A 21555-nucleotide genomic window follows, 5' to 3' on the forward strand; every position below is an offset into this window, starting at 1 on the left:
AACCATGTTAAAACTATTTGGAAATAGCTATAGAGAATGATAGAGGCTTCTCGTGGCCAAAAGGCTGTATTAGCATGGGCAGCGCCATTGAGGGCTTCCACCCATAGACTGTAAAAAATATGGAGGAAGCCATCGATGACGTCACCCCATTGTTTCCTATGAGAATGCTCAGTGGCGCAGTTGATGATCAGGAAGTGTCATCTTGATACATGGAGGAGTTTTTGGAAACATTGCGTGAACAGTTTGAGCTACTCTTGAAAGTGACTTTGCAGACTGGCTCAGTGCATCCCCCTCTCATGGAGTATCTCAAGATGAAGGCCCGACCAAGGTACTGTAGGCTATCAACTAAATTATCCTTATAATTTATTGTCTGTGTGTGATTTGAAAGTAATCGGTTCAAGGACATACAGTACCAGTCAAAAGTTTGAACACACCTACTCATTAGAGGGTTTTTCTTAATTTTTACCAAATTTCTACATTGTAGAATAATAGTGAAGACATCAAAACTATGAAATTACACATATGGAATCATGTCGTAACAAGTGTTAAACAAATCAAAATATATTTAGATTTGAGATTCTTCAAAGTAGCCACCCCTTGATGACAGCTTTGCACACTCTTGGCATTCTGTCAACATGCACCACTTGGGCTCCCGAGTGGCGCAGCGATCTAAAAAGGCCCTGCATCTCAGTGCTTGAGGCATCACTACAGACATCCTGGTTTGATTCCAGGCTGTATCACAACCAGCCGTGATTGGGACTCCCATAGTCACCTGGAATGCCTTTCAATTAACAAGTGTACCTTGTTAAAAGTTAATTTGTGGAATTTATTTTCTTCTTAATGTGTTTGAGCCAGTCAATTGTGTTTCTTCAAGTGCAGTCGCAAAAACCATCAAGCGCTATGATGAAACTGGCTCATACGAGAACCCCAACAAGGAAGGAAGACTCAGAGTTACCTCTGCTGCAGAGGATAAGTTCATTAGAGTTAACTGCACGTCAGATTGCAGCCCAAATAAATGCTTCACAGAGTTCAAGTAACAGACACATCTCAACATCAACTGTTCAGGGGAGACTGCGTGAATCAGGCCTTCGTGGTCTAATTGCTGCAAAGAAACCACTACTAAAGGACACCAATAAGAAGAATAGACTTGCTTGGGCAAAGAAACATGAGCAATGGACATTAGACCGTTGGAAATCTGCCCTTTGGTCTGATGAGTCCAAATTAGAGATTTTTGGTTCCAACCGCTGTCTTTGTGAGACGCAGAGTAGGTGAATGGATGATCTCCCCATGTGTGGTTTCCACTGTGACGCATGGAGGAGGAGCTTTGCTGCTGATACTGTCAGTAATTTATTTAGAATTCAATTTATTTAGAATTCCCATCTGGTTTGCGCTTAGTGGGACTATCATTTGTTTTTCAACAGGACAATGACCCAACACACCTCCAGGCTGTGTAAGGGCTATTTGACCAAGAAGGAGAGTGATGGAGTGCTTAATCAGATGACTGGGCCTCCACAATCACACGAGCTCAACCCAATTGAGATGGTTTGGGATGGGTTGGACTGCAGAGTAAAGGAAAAGCAGCCAACAAGTGCTCAGTATATGTGGGAACTCCTTCAAGACTGTTGGAAAAGTATTCCATGTGAAGCTGGTTGAGAGAATGCCAAGATTGTGCAAAGCTGTCATCAAGGCAAAGGGTGGCTACTTTGAATAATCTCAAATTAAAATTGGATTTGTTTAACACTTTTTTTGGTTACTACATGATTCCATATGTTTTATTTCATTGTTCTGATGTCTTCACTATTATTCTACAATGTAGAAAATAGTAAAAATAAAGAAAAACCCTGGAATGAGTAGGTGAGTCCAAACTTTTGGCTGGTACTGTACATCTTGTGAAATAGAAGCAATTATTGGTACCATGCTTGTGATCAAAAATAGGGATCCGCCTGATGAACATCACTTCAAATGGCTACCCGGACTAATTACATTGACCCCCTTTATTATTTATTATGATTTTTGCACTGACTCTCTGCACACTCACTCACTAGACTCTAGTCACACACGTATACATACTACACAGACACTCCAACACACACACACACACACACACACACACACACACACACACACACACACACACACACACACACACACACACTACATACGCTCACACACTCAAAACACATACATATTGACTACACACACTACTAACACATAGACAGACTTTCATACTTGTTACATACACTGCTACTACTCTGTTTATTATCTATCCTGATTGTCTAGTCACTTTTGTACATACTGTAGCATTTATTGTTCTTACTTTTTAACTCTGCATTGTTGGGAATGGGCTCGTAAGTAAGCATTTCGTGGTAAAGTCTACACCTGTTGTATTCGGCACATGTGACCAATACAATTTGATTTGATTTGATGCTATCACAGACGCTACAATGGCACAGATACAAAGATGAGTCCTCTATCTATCTCTATGGAAGTAGTCCATATATGCCTTTGTAACGTTGTTGCCCACATTGCCACAATGTTTCTTGTGTCTAATTAGCTAATTAACACATACATCCACTGGCATTTTTTTTTTACCGTATGAACTTTTAAATAATAAGGGATGTAATAATCATATTTTCATCATTTTTTGCTTCCTATTCAGGCATTATTTTGGCCGACTGTTCGCTAGTGTGAAAGAAGGACCTCTGTCAGATGTTTATTTTCATGTCTCATCGTTAAATCTTTGCGTCTCACGACTCAAGTTGAGATGTTTAATCATAGTAATTTATTGACTGCTAGTTAGAAATATATGTTGGCTTAAATACTCGTGGGTTCATAGAAATTTCGATTAGGTTGTGTTCTTTGCTTTACATTATTAAGTAACTGTAGAAACACACATCACTAAATTCAAAGACGAATATATAACGTTATATATATAAATATCTATATATGAATACTGATAGCGTTTAGGGTGGCGTCATCCTTACTAGCCAGAGGTGTTTGATAGGTTTGGGAATAACCAAGGATGGCAGACGAAGCCCTTTTTCAGTTTTTACACAATGAGGTGATACAGTATATATACAAATCATCTGAACATGGGGAAATGGTGAGGCCATATTTTTTTTAATGGTATTGGAACATATGGAATGTGTGTGCATAATAACTAATTATGTTGTTTTGTCCTCAAATCCTTTAGGAAAATGGGAGATGTATTACCAAACTGGAAAATATGGGATTCCGGGTGGGTCAGGGACTAATAGAAAGGTTTGTTGAAGCACTATGTTTGTTTTGTTTATTTATTCATACTAATATGATAATTAATGTTGTTTACCACTGTGACCACCTCCAATTATTATAATAATCACTGACATCACCAAACACAAATTATTTCCAAGGGTGATATTTTCCAACCTGATCTGTCAATGGTAAATGACAATCAGGGCCGGCTCTACCCTTTTTGGGCCCCAAGTTAGATTTGATTGGGGTCCCCTCCCCACCTCACGAAAAAAAAATGTGTGATTGCCACCCCCCGATAGCGGAAATACATTTACATTTTAAGGTGAATTTCTTGCAATTCTACATATTTTGCCATAAGGTGCAGAGAAATGTTAGCAATTGTATAACACATTTCATGCAATTCTACTCATTTTACCATAGGGCAGAGAAAAACCTTTGCAGTTTTACAGCCAATTTCCTGCAATTCTACCCATTTAGCCATGGGGTGGATGCATATTTTTTCAGTTTAAGCAAATTTCCTGCACTACTACACGTGTTTCCATGACTTATACCATGTTAATGATATCTGAGTGAGAGTGATTAACAAAAATCAGTGGGGATCCCCTGAAGGTCAGGGCTCCTGGGCACGTACCCTGTGTGACCGGTTGTTATTTGGTCATGATTGCTACAAGTTTAGATAGCTGGCTAGAGTAATTTTCGAATAAAAAATGTCATGACAGGCCTTATGGAAACAGAAAAGTTTTCGGTAAACTTTCCAAATGTCAACAAAATAAAATATGCTAGACAAGGAGGGATCTTTTTTTGTCTGTAAAATTTTATGGAAACACTTTTATGTGTAAATATTAATATAATAACGATCATATCGAAGTAAACTTGGAGTCACGTGATGACATGTTGTGTGGTCCTCCCACTATGACTCTTCATGCAGTTTATTAGGCTAGAGATTAAATAAGTTATGGGTGGTGGAAGTGCAAGGTGATGAGCTTAATGCTGCTTTCCAATAAATATTGAAGGTATTTTTCTGGTTACATGATAATCGATGCTTGGCTGCCATTTGAAAACTAAAAATAATCTTGCCCTTTTGTCTATAATAATCTCATCATGTAGGCTATACAGTGGGGCAAAAAAGTATTTAGTCAGCCACCAATTGTGCAAGTTCTCCCACTTAAAAATATGAGAGAGGCCTGCAATTTTCATCATAGGTACACTTAAACTATGACAGACAAAATGTGATTTTTTTTTCTCCAGAAAATCACATTGTAGGATTTTTAATGAATTTATTTGCAAATTATGGTGGAAAATACGTATTTGGTCAATAACAAACAAGCAAGATTTCTGGCTCTCACAGACCTGTATCTTCTTCTTTAAGAGGCTCCTCTGTCCTCCACTCGCTACCTGTATTAATGGCACCTGTTTGAACTTGTTATCAGTATAAAAGACACCTGTCCACAACCTCAAACAGTCACACTCTAAACTCCACTATGGCCAAGACCAAAGAGCTGTCATAGGACACCAGAAACAAAATTGTAGACCTGCACCAGGCTGGGAAGGCTGAATCTGTAATGGGTAAGCAGCTTGGTTTGAAGAAATCAACTGTGGGAGCAAATATTAGGAAATTGAAGACATACAAGACCACTGATAATCTCCCTCGATCTGGGGCTCGACGCAAGAAGTATTGAGATAAACTTTTGTTATTGACCAAATACTTGTTTTCCAACATAATTTGCAAATAAATTCATTAAAAATCCTACAATGTGATTTTCTGTTTTTTTTCTCTCATTTTGTCTGTCATAGTTGAAGTGTACCTATGATGAAAATTACAGGCCTCTCTCATCTTTTTAAGTGGGAGAACTTGCACAATTAGTGGCTGACTAAATACTTTTTTGCCCCACTGTATGTGCGCTAGCCAACAGCGCTACCTGCACGCTGTTGGCTAGAGAGCACGTGCCAGTACCAAAGTGGGCACACGCTATAAAACACACATTTTTTTTTGTGAGAAAACCACCAGTAAAGTTAAAAATGTGATGGAAAACAATTGAACTTTAATTTGTATTCTGTACATGGGAATTTAACTGCAAAATGTATTTTTTGTGCATTACGTCATCTCGCACAGCCTTTTATCTGCAACAAGTCAATTCGATGGGAACACATCTCTGGTGGGAAAATGCACATATTGCTTTTATGCAGATTTTAGAATATTTGCATGAAAATCTGTATCCAATTGGATGGAAACCTAGCTAGTGACTGACATAACAAGAGAAAAATGTCTGATGCACAGCCACATTTTGAACTTGCACCTTGTGTATTCTAACTCTCAAGAGTAAGTTGAGCTGAGTAAAAATAAATAACATTTGAAAGTTGCAGGTTTGAGTCAAGTTTTAAGCAGCTCTACACATTTTGCCATTGGCCGGAGAGACATTTCAGTTTTAAGGCTAATTTCCTGCAATTATACACATTTTGCCATGACTCATGCCATGTTAATGATATCTGAGTGAGTGTAACTAACAAAATCAATAGGGGCCCCCTGGAGGTCAGGACCCCTTGGCACGTGCCCTGCATGACCGGTTGGTATTCGATTATGATTAATTCAAGTTTAGATAGCTGGGCTGGGGCCCTGGGTTGGGTGCCCCCTAGCGGCATGGGGCCCTAAGTACCTGTTTCTGTCTGGAGTCGGCCCTGGGAACAACATCATGGTGAACATACTCTTTTTCTTTAGGTTCACCAAAGACACAGCACGGTTTAAAGATGAGCTTGATGTCATGAAATTCATCTGCAAAGACTTCTGGACCTGTGTCTTCAAAAAGCAAATTGACAACCTAAGAACAAACCACCAAGTAAGATTAAATTTCCCAATTGCACTTCAATCACCACCTTTCATGGAAATATAATGCGGTCAAATATTTTCACTGAATATATTGTAATTGTTCATGTAGTGTTGATTTCTGTGGATTATTTTTCAGGGTATTTATGTCCTGCAGGATAACAAGTTCCGGTTACTCACTCAGCTCTCTGCCGGTAAACAGTATTTGGAGCATGCCCCAAAGGTGAGGAAGCATAATGGGGGAAAACTCACTTGTCAAGCACTATTTATACCTGGACAACTTTCACCACATGAATGGTTCTCCCTGCCCCTGTCATTGCAGTATTTGGCGTTCACATGTGGCCTGGTTAGAGGAGGGCTTTCCAACCTGGGAGTGAAGAGTATTGTCACAGCAGAGGTGTCCGTTATGCCTGCCTGTAAGGAAGACTTTTCTCTTTGGTAGAGCTTGTGAATTGAGAAACATATTAAACATATAACCACACATTCCTCCATAAACAAGATATCCAGGGTTGTAAACATTTTAATGAATGTTAGACTTATTACAGGTATCCAGAGCTATAATGATTCTCAACATAACCATGCCCCAACCATTACTCAACACAGTCTAATACAACCAACCAAAAACATCAGCCAGCCCAGACACAGTATGTTGTGTGTGATCTTGGTATGAGAAGAGCAAAATGATCTTGGGATATACAGTACTTTTATCCTTTTGACATATTGTTTATTTTTTCACAGGTAAATTTCAGGTCATGATCCAGAAAATGTAGCACCCTCCGAAGGAAGGCGTATTCACTCCAACGCCACCCATCCCAGTTGTATTGACTTTCTTTATTGAACAAAAGCTTGAAATGTCCTGCATGCAGACATCAGTGTTGTGCCTACATATCATTATGTTTTTATCAAATGTATGTGTACTATTGTTACTTATTATTGTTGATTACGATTAATGAATGCATTATTGTAACATGCACATGAATCATGTTTTTTCTTTACATCTGAAAAATATTATTTGCACTGAGTGTTGATTAAAGACCCAAGTCTATTTCAACCGTTGTATCCATATCATTTGTTGAAGGTAGACCATTAGCATAGGCCTAAATAAGTAGGCCTAACATGCAAAATGTTTTACTTTATTTAACAATTGATAAAGATTAGGCCTACAGAGCATGATGCTGTGCAAATGCACATTTATTATTTGCAGTTGATTGCCCATCGAGTTGAATTTGTTACATTGTTGATAAATTAATGATGAAAATGATGCTCTTCAAAGAACATGGTCAAAGATGCCCCCCCCTGATAATGGAAGTGTTAGTTTTGTATTGTCCGTTGTCCCTGTTGGGTGGAGTTTTATTTTGAGGTCCAGTGGAATGGTTTAAAATGTGTAAACCCCGCTTAAACCCCGGGCCATCCAAAACGAACTCGTGCACTGTTGTAGGTTTTTGCTGATAGCTGTTTTTTGGGGGAATTTTAAATTATAATTACTTATGTGGGTTTCTTATCTAGATACATTAGTTGACTCTGGGTAAGAGTGTCTGCTAAATTAGTAAAATGTAGTTAAATGAAAATGTAAGAATGTGGGCATTCAGAATTGTTACAGAAAGTCCTCACGTGGCAGGAAATATAATTTGAGTATGCCGTAATCCAGGCACGTTGAGCCAATGGAAAACCAATTGCTCTGGAAGAGGCTGTTGATTGGCTGGTTCAAATGGGGAGGAAATTTAAACGGTAACGCCAAACCTTATTTTGTTATTTCAGCACTGAAGCTAACTGACGGCTCAAGGGATTGCCACTACGGCTTGGTTGTGTTTCTAAGATACGCGTTTAAAAGGTATGTTATAATGTAGTGTGTTTTTATGAACATGTTAGCTATTTTTTTTAAATCTCATATCTCAGATACTTTGGATCCACAGTACAGTATCTAGCTAGTACCCCGACGTTAGCTACTGTAGCTAGCTTCAATACACTAACGATACCATTTCTGGTATTTTGTTTTTATATGGCTCTCTTGTGATTATGTTAACGTACTGTATATCTATCTTGTCGCTAAGCAGTTAAATGTGTTCATGGGGGAAAAGCGTAACGTTTTTCTCGCTAATTTAGCGAAGTTAGCCACTGCTACGTCTTCAAAACTAACTCCCATCTTAACAATTGGCCTCATGTCATGCATCAACATCTACTTGTTAGGAGAGCAGCTACAGACAGCTGCTGAAATGGATGGTGAGATGGCGCAGAGTGAATCGACAAGTCACTACGAATTTGATGCACCGTCACATGTAATTGATTTCAAAGCATTGGATACGGAGGACAACGCAGACATTTGGTTTGGTAAGATATGTTCGCAAGCTTGTGCACAATATTATAAAGTATTTTGGAGGAAATCCGATCTTAGAAGTTATGGGGTTGTTAGTAAGGCAACGGTTATACAATTCCCATGGGCTGTGTAAGGATAGATCTTCCCAAGATTAATGCATGTATTTTTAAATATTGGAGCACGCTGACATATGGGTGGGTGGTCTTGGTGTTAAATGCTTTATCACCTATTGTAACTTAAAGTTGTTGAATTTACACTTTTATTCTTGAATCGTGTGACTTTCTGCAGACCAATGTGCTGGCCAGGATGGTGGAATGTTTGGCCACCTTGCCACCCCAAACAGAAACAATATGCCATTTGGAATGACCCCTAAAACACACTTGCCCAGGGTGATTGTATCTCCCAGGGTGAAGGACAACTCTAACTCAGGTTGGTACTTTAGACAGTTTTATGATTATCCAGGGTGTTTTCACACTTACATTCACAAGTTGGACTGACCTGTGTAATGTGATATATATTCTTGTTTCCACAGTAGAGGCCCCAAGCACTTCCTCGGGACCCACCACAGCAGATTCCCCGAGCATGTCCTCAGCTACCCTCCCCAACATTGTCACCTCCTGGGGAAATAAGCCAGCTCCGGTAGGTGCCCTGCCAAAAAGGAAGGGACCCCCTGCCCAACCGCGCAGGTATGTTGCTTCTAGAACACTCAGCTCGGCTGAGATCTCGTTTGAGGCTCTGCATTGGTCAAATTGAGTTACTAAGGAATGTGGTTATTTTTGAAAAACCCAATTGCAGCCATCCTGCTGCATTCATGGGTGTTTGGAGTATTTTATTAGTCCATTTCAAGTGGAAAGGAAAGATGGCAAAAGGTTATATTGTTAAAGTTATGTTTCTTTTATAACAGCATCAACCTGTTTAACTGCAGACCAGTCAGGTCAAATACAATAGGAACTTAATTTAGTCCTATCTGGTCAGTATTAGACCAAGCAAATATATGCTTTTAAGTGGTAATATAACACTTGTTTCTGCACTGAAGGGTGTCAAAGCGCAAAGAGGCAGCCTGCAATGAGGAAGGACGGCACACCGCCCCTCAAGTGCCACCGCCTGTCAAGAAGCAGAGAAGGTCAGGGAACTTATACATTTTCACTATCCTCCCCTCTGCCACGGTGTGCCTGGAATTATTAAATCTAGCCCTGGATGTGGCAGAGACAGCAATTCATCTTACTGTTTACAGCTCAAACCCAACTGCTGTAACACAACACACAAAAACCCAACAATTCGTCAACGCATCGCCGTTAAACAACTGGAGTATCTTGTCTTCCCCCTCCCACCATGGTGGAAATGTATTTTGAGAGGGCTTGTTTAGCATGGTCCAAACTGTTGACTATTGGGTTTGAAGTATGAAATTAATATTGGGTGTTGGTGAATGTATTCCTTTTTCACATGCAGCGCTCTCCACCTCTGCTTTGTCAACAAAACAATAATGCCTGGGCAGTGGTGCTGTTTCCCCCTACTGCAGATTCCATCTTTAATAATGAACCTTGACCAATTGTCTTGTGGACAAAAGTAACCAGACTGTCCTGGTCTGTTCATTTGCCAGGAGCTCATCTCTGCCCCCCAGGCGCAGTCTTAGTGGCCGCACCACCGTGCGACTCAACCCCAGAGCAGCCGCGCAGGCCCGGCACGTTGCAGCAGCCCCCACCACCACACAGTATGTCATACTGCTATCACTCATGGATTTTAATTCAAGGAGGCATGCATGACCTGATGTTGGTGCTGACAAGACTGTCAGTCCTTTAATCCATGGATATGTTAAGGAATTTGACTGGTTACATTTCCCATCACTCAGCATTATAACCCTAGCAATAACTCTCCTTATTCAACTAATCAAGTATTGACACGGCTAGGACAAAAGCTTGCAAAACCCAGTGGTTCTCTGGGACCAAGATTGTGGAACACTGCATTTGAAGGTTAATATCCCTAGATTGTGTTATAATGTTTGTATGTCAACCCCAGGCATAAGAGCTCTGAGCAGCAGGAGATGGAGCGCATCAAGACTCTTCAGAAGGAAGTGGCTGACCAGCGGAAGAGGAACGAGGCCAGTTACAGGGCTGCAATGGCAGGCAGTGAGTAGCTTCAATTTTAGGAAGGAGTAATCTGTCTGCATTAAGCAGGATTTCATCTTGTCAATCATGTCGTCATTCAGGTCAGCCCCCTAAGAAGCTGGCTCTGGCCACCACCGTACCCAAAGAGTTCAACTTCAGCACAGACGGACGCGTCAAGGTTGGCACCTTGCCACCACACAAGGAGATGGACTTCACCGCTCAGCTCCGCAAGCACCCATCCTCCCCCGTAAGTAGCTATCTTTTTTGGGGGGGCCACATCAGCTGCTATGGCAGTTTAAGGGATGGGTGCAACCCAAAGATATGATTTTTCCACTTCCCTACGTTGTCGCTTCACCCAGACATATTTGTGATTATTGTTTTCCCCCTTGAAGTAATCTCCTGAATTATTTTCTTTGTCAGGCCAAGGCACCAAATGGTACCACTGTGCCCAAGCCCTTTAACCTGTCTACTGGCAGCAAGAGGAAGCTGGAGGACCCTGCCCCCTACGTGCCCATGGCCCAGCAGATTGAGCAGTTTCAGAGACGGACTCCAACCCGCTACCACCTTCGCAGTCGACAGAGCCACGAGAGGGGTGTGTATTAGCTCTAATCCAGCTAGTCCTTTCTGTTATGGTGGCAGTCCCATGCTCTGGGGTGTGCTTTGTGCGTGAAGTAAAAATGGCAGCAAACTACAATGATTCTTTCCTTCAGGCCCGTCGCCTGTGAAGAGTGAGCAGCTGAAGATCACCCACCCTCACACCCCTCTGCTGATGACCCGGCAGAGGCGCCGACCCACGGCAGTCAAGAGCAGTGCTGAGCTTGAGGCTGAGGAACTCCAGAAACTCCAACAGTGAGTCCACACTTACGGCTTCTTCACTCTGTTCTTCTACTGGCATGCGGTGTGGCCTATAAATAGTAGTTATTGGACTTGGTGGGTTACTTCTACCAGTGTGTACTCTACGTTACTAGAAGGAAGCTGACATGTTTACTGGTGCTCCAGCCCATTCATGGTCCAATGACCTTGAACCCTCTTCAAGAAGATAGAAATGCTTTGTATTGAACATATATGATTTGTTTCAATTTGAATAAGGAATGGTCTTCACTTATTCTATTTGCAACCTTCATTATCCACCCATGTCCTGTGGTATCTTCCAGGTTTAAGTTCAAGGCCCTGGAGCTGAACAGGAAGATCCTAGAGGGGGCGCTGAATCCCAAGAAGCCCTCGGTGAAGGAGTCCACGCGGCCGGAGGGCTTCCATTTGCACATGGACAAGAGGCTGATGGATCGAAATGCCAGTAAGAAGCCGGAGGAGCCCGAGGAGCAGCACACCTTCCACTCCCGCCCGCTGCCGGTTAGGATCCTAGAGGAGGTGGTGGTGAGTGCTACACGGCCAACTCTAGTTTTTACTCGATTGTCATGGATTGGTAGTACATGTAGCCTAGATGCGAGTCTGTTTGCAGTCTGCTCCTTATGGTATTGCCATGCCAAACAATGAACAGAAAACGTAGTATTTTGCATGCAAAACATTCTAGCTCTGGTACTATCATAATACTATGATGGTGTATATGATGTGATGGTGCCCTTGCTAATGGTATACGCACACCTGTTGGTTTACAGGGTGTCCCGGAGAAGAAGGTGCTATGTCCCACTGTTCCAGAGTCCCCTGCATGGGCCCTGAAGAAGAGGGTGCGCATAGACAGAAAGGTGGAGGAGGTAAAACCCCCGGCCCCGCTCAAGGCCCACGCGGCGCCCCACTTTGGCCTGCCCTTCCAGCCTAAGCTCCAGGACAAGACCCATATGGACGTGTGCCCCTTCTCCTTTGAAGAGCGGGAGTGTGAGAGAAGGCTGCTGAAAGAGAAGAGGCTGGAGGAGCTTAGGCATGAAGAGGTACTGCCTTAAAAGTGTTCAGTTTTCTCCTCGGGTTGCGTTTGCCTTAAATTCTATTTAAAATGGGGAGATCTGGTGAGTAGTCCCACTAGAGGGGTTACAGGAGCAGTTCCCTGTTGTGCCCTGTGTCATTAGATGGTGACGAGCAAGGTGTTGCACATCTAAGATTTGTGGTGCAACATTATTTTGAGATAATTAATTAAAGCCTTTTTGCTGCACGTTGTTTTGCTAGAAAATGTTATCGTAACCAGATTGGTCAATAAATTCTGAACCTCAGGTGCCAAAGTTCAAGGCCCAGCCGCTGCCGGACTTCCATGAGGTGGTCCTGCCAGAGAAGAAGGTGGCTGAGCCCACCAAGCCTGAGCCCTTCAAGCTGCTCATTGACGAGCGGGGAGCTGTCAAGCACGACCGCTGGGAGCAGATGGTAAGGCAAAGGCGGGGTCCCTGGACAACTCCAGAGTTGTACTGACTGGCTTTATTGAATTCCTGCTCGGCTGTCAAACTGAAGATGTGGCTAAGTTCATGCAGTTGCTTTCATACTCTGACCCTATAAGTAGAGTTCCGTATTTCTGACTGGCACCAAAGTACTGCGTGTCAGGCACAATCAGTTTAAAAGTTTAATTTTTATATGTGCATCGACTATTTGCAAAATCCTATTTCCTGCCTAGAGCTGTTGCAGTGACCCTATTACTGCCACACCAGCAGTCATGAGTCATGACCACAGTAAAATTCTGATCTCCTGTTATGCACTCTGGGCATGCATTAGTTGTACGAAACTGGCTAACGATCATCAGGTCCTAATGGCCTGGTACTTGGGGCTCTATTGTCCCTCTAAACACTCTGACGTCAATGCAAATAAAATCGCATCAAACACTTATGAAAACACTATGTGCTTTTAAAACTCACCTCACTGTGATCCATTTGAAGAAAGATGTTCAACCGGTTGAAATGGAGTGGAAGACATGGTCAAAGAACCTGATTTAACATTATTGTTCCGTTATACAATACACAGCCTACTGCACATGGCAATAAAACGTAAAAAGAAACTGATTTAAAGATATCTTTGGTACGTAATTGGTGAAGCCTAAATTAAACAGATTTAGCTTACAATTATAGTGAGATTTGAATAGTGTAGTAATACATTAATCATTAATAGGCTGACGCTTTACCTTAAGCTACAGAATATTTCACAGCTGAGTTTACATTTCCTTCATTCCTTTCTCCAGCGTGCATAGAGGGGTTGCCAACAGTTATTTTATTTTTTACCCCATTTTTTTCCCCCCACTTTCGTGGTATCCAATTGTTAGTAGCTACTATCTTGTCTCATCGTTACAACTCCCGTACAGGCTCGGGAGTGACAAAGGTTGAAAGTCATGCTTCCACCGATACACAACCCAACCAAACCGCACTGCTTCTTAACACAGCGCGTATCCAACCCGGAAGCCAGCTGCACCAATGTACCTGGCAACCTTGGTTAGCGTGCACTGCGCCCGGCCCGCCACAGGAGTCGCTGGTGCGTGATGAGACAAGGATATCCCTACCGGCCTAACCCGGATGATGCTAGGCCAATTGTGCGTCGCCCCACAGACCTCAGAGCCTGGGCGCGAACCCAGAGTCTGCTGCCACTGCGCCACCCGGTAGGCCCCGGTTGTCAACAGTTTAATCAAATGTTTAGTCGTGAAAACATGTTACTATCAATGTTCCCGAACAGATTTCACTTGGTTTCCCAAATTGAAGCACTGGGTTGCTGCAGGAACAGGGTTGGAGAGTCCATGGCCTACAGAGTTTGCTGAATATCACCCGTTGTGCAGTGACATTACCAGACTGGTGGGAAAGTGGCCTAATGAGCCTAAATCTAAACAAATTTGACATAGTAAAGACTAGGTTAAGTTGAGAATAGTCTGATGGGTGAAAATAGGATAACTTAATGAGAACTGCATGTGCATCCTGAGGCAAGGAATGGAGTGCAGGCTTTCTTGACTTTCTCAACTCGTCAATAGCCTATAGTCGCATCATGCAGCCCATATCTTTTTATCTAACGTTTGTATCATTCACAACTAAAGTTGCCAAAACTCAATGTAGCATATAGGACCTGTTTCAAATTCTCACTTTTACACTCAACAAAGCCGCTTCATATGCACACCCTCTTGCTCCGGAATGGGGGAAAAATGTCCTTTCTATTTTATTCAGCCGAGTTCAATTATAATTCTTACTATAAAATAATGGCAAGGGACATCTTGTCTGCTAAATGAACAAGCCTAAAGCATGGAGCATAGCCAACTTATATTCTCTTCTGAAATACATTTTCTTCATGTTTCTTTAGACCTGCCTAAAATAATGGATTTGTTGTGATGAATATTTACTGATGGTGAATGTCTTTCGCCCTAATTTCGTGATATCCAATTAAGAGCTTGTCTCATCGCTGCAACTCCCCAACGGGCTCTGGAGACGCGTAGGTCGAGTCATGCGTCCGCCAAACGGCCCTTCTAACACCCGTCCACTTAACCCGGAAGCCGTCTGCACCCATGTGTAGAAGTAAACCCTGTTTAGCTGACTGAAATCAGCCTGCAGGCATCCGCCCGCAACAAGGAGTCACTAGAGCGTGATGAGGCAAGTAAAGCCACCACCCGGCCAAACCCTCCCCTAACCTGGACAACGCTGGGCCAAACCCTCCCCTAACCTGGACAACGCTGGGCCAAACCCTCCCCTAACCTGGACAACGCTGGGCCAAACCCTCCCCTAACCTGGACAACGCTGGGCCAAACCCTCCCCTAACCTGGACAACGCTGGGCCAAACCCTCCCCTAACCTGGACAACGCTGGGCCAATTGTGTGCCGCCCATATGGGACTCCCGGTCACAGCTGGTTGAGACACAGCCTGGGCTCAAACCCTTGTCCGTAGTGACTCCTCAAGTGCTGCGATGCAGTGCCTTAGACCGCTGTGCCACTCGGGAGGAAACGTATTTATGTAGATGTGACAAATGCACACTAGTGGCTCGTGTGTGTGTGGAGGCCTGGAGATGCTAAACGTGTTTGTTAATTAACGGTCAATTACCGTCAGCCCGGAAGTCTTTTGCATGACGACAACTGTCTGACAGAATTTCATGACCTCCACCGCACTATTCCTGCCCAAACCCCTCTGTTTTGTTCTCTCCAGGTGAAGGAGGAACAGAAGCACCAGGCGGAGGCAGCCACCTTCAAAGCTCGACCAAATATGGTCACTCACAAAGAGCCGTTCATCCCCAAGAAAGAGAACCGCTCTGTCCTGGGTAAGTATGATCACACCAGCCTTGCTCACCTCTTTCTGCACTGGCCATAGACCACAACCGTAGTCTTGGAAACCTGTTGGACCTCTAACTCAACTTTTCCCACCTTTTATCTCAGGGATTCCCCCACTTTCGTCACACTGCACAGTTCTCTTGGATCATTATCTGTCTTGAGACTCATCTCAAGCCTATTTCTTTCCCTCAACTACAAATTCCAGTCTTGTTTATCTTAGTCTCAACACTGGATCAGGGTTGCCTACTCCTTTACGTGGGCTTTGTTTGGGTAATGCTGAGCTGGATTTCTGCACTCATAACCTTTTTGCCTTTCCTTTACCACCTGCCAATCTTTATTTTTAAACACCACCACCCAAACCCCTCTTCACCTCTTTTTTTTCTTGCCTCTCTTTAGAAGACATTAATAATTCCGTAGTTCCAGAGGGCTTCCAGCTGTCTACAGAGCGCCGCGCCAAGGAGCGGCTGGAGTTTGACCGGGCGGTGAGTGAGAAGGAGGTGCTGAGGGCTCGCATGGAGGAGGAACAGCGCAGGGAGCAGGAGGAGCGTGAGAAGGAGGACATGGCCAGGCTACGCCTGGAACAGGTAACTACACTGACCTTAGACCAGCCCCGCCCAGAAGTTGGTCATGTGCTTAAAATACTGTAGAGCTGGTAAGGGCTTGTTGTCCCTATACCACTTTTAAACCAGTCTCCCTCTACATGTGCTGGCTTTTGTTCCAGCACAAACATGCCTGGGTAGGGTGGCCAACCTGAACTTGTCTAAAATGTTCCTTTTTGGTTTCAAAATGTTGTGTACCCTAATCTGATGTTTGCTCTAGCGCCGGCATCAACACACCTGGTACAACTGATTTATTGCTCATTAGGGCATTTGGTATAGTTTTTAGTCGGGCATGTGGTGGTTTGTCGGAACAGAAGCCCTGGTTGTACCTTAGTGTAACGTGAGTGTCCTCACTCTGTCCCTCAGGTCCACAAAGCCCAACCCGTCAGACGTTACAAACAGCTGGAGCTGAAGAAGAGTGACGTCACACTCACTGTGCCCCAGTCTCCCAACTTTTCTGATCGCTTCCGCATGTGATGGATGAGAAGGGATTTAGTTGTGTATATTATATAAACACTTCATTTAGTTCTATGCCGCTTCTGTTTTTATTTTATTGGTTTGAACCTTCGGCTTTAAATTTCTCTGGAAAAACCTGACTACTCGTTCCCACTATGGCCTGTACATTACTTGCTTGTTCTGACTTGCTGTCGCTTTGCTTTCGATTATGTCTAATAAAGTCATGTTCTTAATGTCTTAACCTTTTAAAACACCAGGCTTTAAATTCATCATCTCTCTTTGAAGTCTTGTTACCTGTATTTAATTTCCTGACATGAATGTAGTCTTGACTGTCTCTGCAACATTTTGCAGCAGCCTTCTGCCAATAAAAATGGACTACAATGTTCTCTGATACTTTTTGAATTCTTTATGAGCTTTTGCAGTTTCTCAACCTTTTTTCTACCAGGGACCGGTAGTCGGTAGTTTTCCCTCTGGGGGGGCTTACAGCAGTAGAACTGGGTATATACGTGTTGACTATTTCCAGGACCAGAGGCTGACCAACTGAGCAAGGTTTTTAACTGTTCTGCCTGTGGCTATGGAACCCTGGCCTGTTCACTGGATGTGCTGTTTTCGACTGCTGCACCTGTCTCGAACTCAATGCTCCGCTATGACGAGAACTGACTTTTACTCCTGGAGTGCTGATCTGTTTCCACTCTACAACCACTGTGATTTATTATTTGACCCTTCCGGTCATCTATGAAAGGTTGAAGGTCTTGGCGCTGTACTGTTATCTCCACCTGGTACAGCCAGAAGAGGATTGGCCAACCCTCATAACCTGGTTTGTTCCTAGGTTTGTGCCTTTCTCGGGTGTGCCTCTTAACAAGGCACACCTGTTTTAATTTAAAGGTGACTATCTCATGAAGCTGGTTGAGTGTGCAAAGCTGTCATGCTTATTACATGATTCCATATGTGTTCATTGTTTTGATGTCGTCACTATTGTACAATGTGGAAATATAAAGAAACCCTGGAATGAGGTGTCAACTTTTGACTGGTACTGTATATTTTTGTTGGAGCAGATGGCCAAAATTATTTGTACACTGCAAATTGACCACAGCTAAGCCCAAAGATATTTACCTGAATAATTGCCTGCCCAGCATTTTTATACATGACCCTAAGCTTGATGGGATGTTAATTGTTTAACTCAGGAACTGAACCTGTGTGGAAGCAATATACACTGCTCAAAACAACAAAGGGAACACTAAAATAACACATCCTAGATCTGAATGAATGAAATATTCTTATTAAATACTTTTTTCTTTACATAGTTGAATGTGCTGACATCACACTTATCAATGGAAATCAAATTTATCAACCCATGGAGGTCTGGATGTGGAAGTGGAAAACCAAACTACAGCCTGATCCAACTTTGATATAATGTCCTTAAAACAAGTCAAAATTAGGCTCAGTAGTGTGTGTGGCCTCCACGTGCCTGTATGACCTCCCTACAACGCCTGGGCATGCTCCTGATGAGGTGGTGGATGGTCTCCCGAGGGATCTCCTCCCAGACCTGGACTAAAGCATCCGCCAACTCCTGGACAGTCTGTGGTGCAACGTGGCGTTGGTGGATGGAGCGAGACAGATGTGCTCAATTGGATTCAGGTCTGGGGAACGGGCGGGCCAGTCCATAGCATCAATGCCTTCCTCTTACAGGAACTGCTGACACACTCCAGTCACTTGAGGCCTAGCATTGACTTGCATTAGGAGGAACCCAGGGCCAACCGCACCAGCATATGGTCTCACAAGGGGTCTGAGGATCTCATCTCGGTACCTAATGGCAGTCAGGCTACCTCTGGCGAGCACATGGAGGGCTGTGCGGCCCCCCAAAGAAATGCCACCCCACACCATGACTGACCCACCGTAAACCGGTCATGCTGGAGGATGTTGCAGGCAGCAGAACGTTCTCCACTGCGTCTCCAGACTCTGTCACGTCTGTCACATGTGCTCAGTGTGAACCTGCTTTCATCTGTGAAGAGCACAGGGCGCCAGTGGCGAATTTGCCAATCTTGGTGTTCTCTAGCAAATGTCAAACGTCCTGCACGGTGTTGGGCTGTAAGCCCAACCCCCACCTGTGGACGTTGGGCCCTCATACCACCCTCATGGAGTCTGTTTCTGACCGTTTGAGCAGACACATGCACATTTGTGGCCTGCTGGAGGTCATTTTGCAGGGCTCTGGCAGTGCTCCTCCTGCTCCTCCTTGCACAAAGGCGGAGGTAGCGGTCCTGCTGCTGGGTTGTTACCCTCCTACGGCCTCCTCCACGTCTCCTGATGTACTGGCCTGTCTCCTGGTAGCGCCTCCATGCTCTGGACACTACGCTGACAGACTCAGCAAATCTTGCCACAGCTCGCATTGATGTGCCATCCTGGATGAGCTGCACTACCTGAGCCACTTGTGTGGGTTGTAGACTCCGTCTCATGCTACCACTAGAGTGAAAGCACCGCCAGCATTCAAAAGTGACCAAAACATCAGCCAGGAAGCATAGGAACTGAGAAGTGGTCTGTGGTCACCACCTGCAGAACCACTCCTTTATTGGGGGTGTCTTGCTAATTGCCTATAATTTCCACCTGTTGTCTATTCCATTTGCACAACAGCATGTGAAATGTATTGTCAATCAGTGTTGCTTCCTAAGTGGACAGTTTGATTTCACAGAAGTGTGATTGATTTGGAGTTACATTGTGTTGTTTAAGTGTTCCCTTTGTTTTTTTGAGCAGTGTATAAACATATATATATTTTTTACAGGTACATACAGTGCCTTGCGAAAGTATTCGGCCCCCTTGAACTTTGCAACCTTTTGCCACATTTCAGGCTTCAAACATAAAGATATAAAACTGTATTTTTTTGTGAATAATCAACAACAAGTGGGACACAATCATGAAGTGGAACGACATTTATTGGATATTTCAAACTTTTTTAACAAATCAAAAACTGAAAAATTGGGCGTGCAAAATTATTCAGCCCCTTTACTTTCAGTGCAGCAAACTCTCTCCAGAAGTTCAGTGAGGATCTCTGAATGATCCAATGTTGACCTAAATGACTAATGATGATAAATACAATCCACCTGTGTATAATCAAGTCTCCGTATAAATGCACCTGCACTGTGATAGTCTTAGAGGTCCGTTAAAAGCGCAGAGAGCATCATGAAGAACAAGGAACACACCAGGCAGGTCCGAGATACTGTTGTGAAGAAGTTTAAAGCCGGATTTGGATACAAAAAGATTTCCCAAGCTTTAAACATCCCAGGGAGCACTGTGCAAGCGATAATATTGAAATTGAAGGAGTATCAGACCACTGTAAATCTACCAAGACCTGGCCGTCCCTCTAAACTTTCAGCTCATACAAGGAGAAGACTGATCAGAGATGCAGCCAAGAGGCCCATGATCACTCTGGATGAACTGCAGAGATCTACAGCTGAGGTGGGAGACTGTCCGTAGGACAACAATCAGTCGTCTATTGCACAAATCTGGCCTTTATGGAAGAGTGGCAAGAAGAAAGCCATTTCTTAAAGATATCCATAAAAAGTGTCGTTTAAAGTTTGCCACAAGCCACCTGGGAGACACACCAAACATGTGGAAGAAGGTGCTCTGGTCAGATGAAACCAAAATTGAACTTTTTGGCAACAATGCAAAACGTTAGCTTTGGCGTAAAAGCAACACAGCTGAACACACCATCCCCACTGTCAAACATGGTGGTGGCAGCATCATGGTTTGGGCCTGCTTTTCTTCAGCAGAGACAGGGAAGATGGTTAAAATTGATGGGAAGATGGATGGAGCCAAATACAGGACCATTCTGGAAGAAAACCTGATGGAGTCTGCAAAAGACCTGAGACTGGGAAGGAGATTTGTCTTCCAACAAGACAATGATCCAAAACATAAAGCAAAATCTACAATGGAATGGTTCAAAAATAAACATATCCAGGTGTTAGAATGGCCAAGTCAAAGTCCAGACCTGAATCCAATCGAGAATCTGTGGAAAGAACTGAAAACGGCTGTTCACAAATGCTCTCCATCCAACCTCACTGAGCTCAAGCTGTTTTGCAAGGAGGAATGGGGAAAAAAATTCAGTCTCTCGATGTGCAAAACTGATAGAGACATACCCCAAGTGACTTACAGCTGTAATCGCAGCAAAAGGTGGCGCTACAAAGTATTAACTTAAGGGGGCTGAATAATTTTGCACGCCCAATTTTTCAGTTTTTGATTTGTTAAAAAAGTTTGAAATATCCAATAAATGTCGTTCCACTTCATAATTTTGTCCCACTTGTTGTTGATTCTTCACAAAAAAATACAGTTTTATATCTTTATGTTTGAAGCCTGAAATGTGGCAAAAGGTTGCAAAGTTCAAGGGGGCCGAATACTTTCGCAAGGCACTGTATTTGTATGTTGACATTTGCCTGTGAAAAAAGGTGAATAACGAGGTGCAGGCGATGAACCAGCTGAGTCATCCCAACATCCTCCAGCTCTACGAGGTCTTTGAGGCCAAGCACCAGCTGGTGTTAATTCTGGAATAGTAAGTTGCTACTCTGGACCTTAGGGGTCATCACTTATATGCTGCGAGTCTAATATACACTACATTAACAAAAGTATGTGATTATTACAGTTTAATTGTAATACTTCTACCCGTTTCCCTGTTTGGCCAGAGGACGAATAAGTGCTGCACAGTGTCTAAGATGCCCGTGGCGCAACAACATTGCAGAGAAGGCCAAGGGCAGCAATATAGTACTGAAGTCCCAGGTCCTACTGAAGAAATACCTGGCGAAGAGACTATGGAAGATCATCAGTTCAACAGATTTCCTACACCACACATGTTACTCTGGTTCATTTTGTGGTTA

At 43.4% G+C, this 21555-nt stretch overlaps 2 protein-coding genes across 5 annotated transcripts; both read left to right on the top strand.

The window, feature by feature from the left end:
- Positions 1–2677: 2677 nt before the first annotated feature.
- Positions 2678–7106, top strand: LOC139417244 (trafficking protein particle complex subunit 6B). 2 transcript variants are annotated; one of them, XM_071166492.1, is made up of 6 exons: positions 2678–3103; positions 3194–3261; positions 5951–6068; positions 6195–6278; positions 6378–6471; positions 6794–7106. In XM_071166492.1, exons 1-6 carry the CDS (start codon positions 3023–3025, stop codon positions 6823–6825), a joined length of 477 nt encoding a protein of 158 aa, XP_071022593.1. In that variant the 5' UTR covers positions 2678–3022; the 3' UTR covers positions 6826–7106. The 2 variants fall into 2 exon arrangements, with proteins under 2 accessions (XP_071022593.1, XP_071022592.1); XM_071166491.1 differs by having other exon boundaries at positions 2781–3103; positions 6213–6278.
- A 664-nt stretch (positions 7107–7770) lies between these two features.
- Positions 7771–17077, top strand: LOC139417245 (TPX2 microtubule nucleation factor). 3 transcript variants are annotated; one of them, XM_071166493.1, is made up of 16 exons: positions 7771–7886; positions 8243–8383; positions 8658–8798; positions 8902–9055; positions 9406–9492; positions 9970–10080; positions 10386–10495; positions 10576–10721; positions 10895–11066; positions 11185–11323; positions 11629–11848; positions 12091–12360; positions 12638–12784; positions 15517–15628; positions 16035–16222; positions 16604–16872. In XM_071166493.1, exons 2-16 carry the CDS (start codon positions 8269–8271, stop codon positions 16712–16714), a joined length of 2223 nt encoding a protein of 740 aa, XP_071022594.1. In that variant the 5' UTR covers positions 7771–7886; positions 8243–8268; the 3' UTR covers positions 16715–16872. The 3 variants fall into 3 exon arrangements, with proteins under 3 accessions (XP_071022594.1, XP_071022596.1, XP_071022597.1); XM_071166495.1 differs by having other exon boundaries at positions 16038–16222; XM_071166496.1 differs by having other exon boundaries at positions 7815–7886; positions 8905–9055; positions 16604–17077.
- Positions 17078–21555: the final 4478 nt, after the last annotated feature.

This window comes from Oncorhynchus clarkii, chromosome 9 (assembly GCF_045791955.1).
Source record: "Oncorhynchus clarkii lewisi isolate Uvic-CL-2024 chromosome 9, UVic_Ocla_1.0, whole genome shotgun sequence".
NCBI classification, from domain to species: Eukaryota; Metazoa; Chordata; class Actinopteri; order Salmoniformes; family Salmonidae; genus Oncorhynchus; species Oncorhynchus clarkii.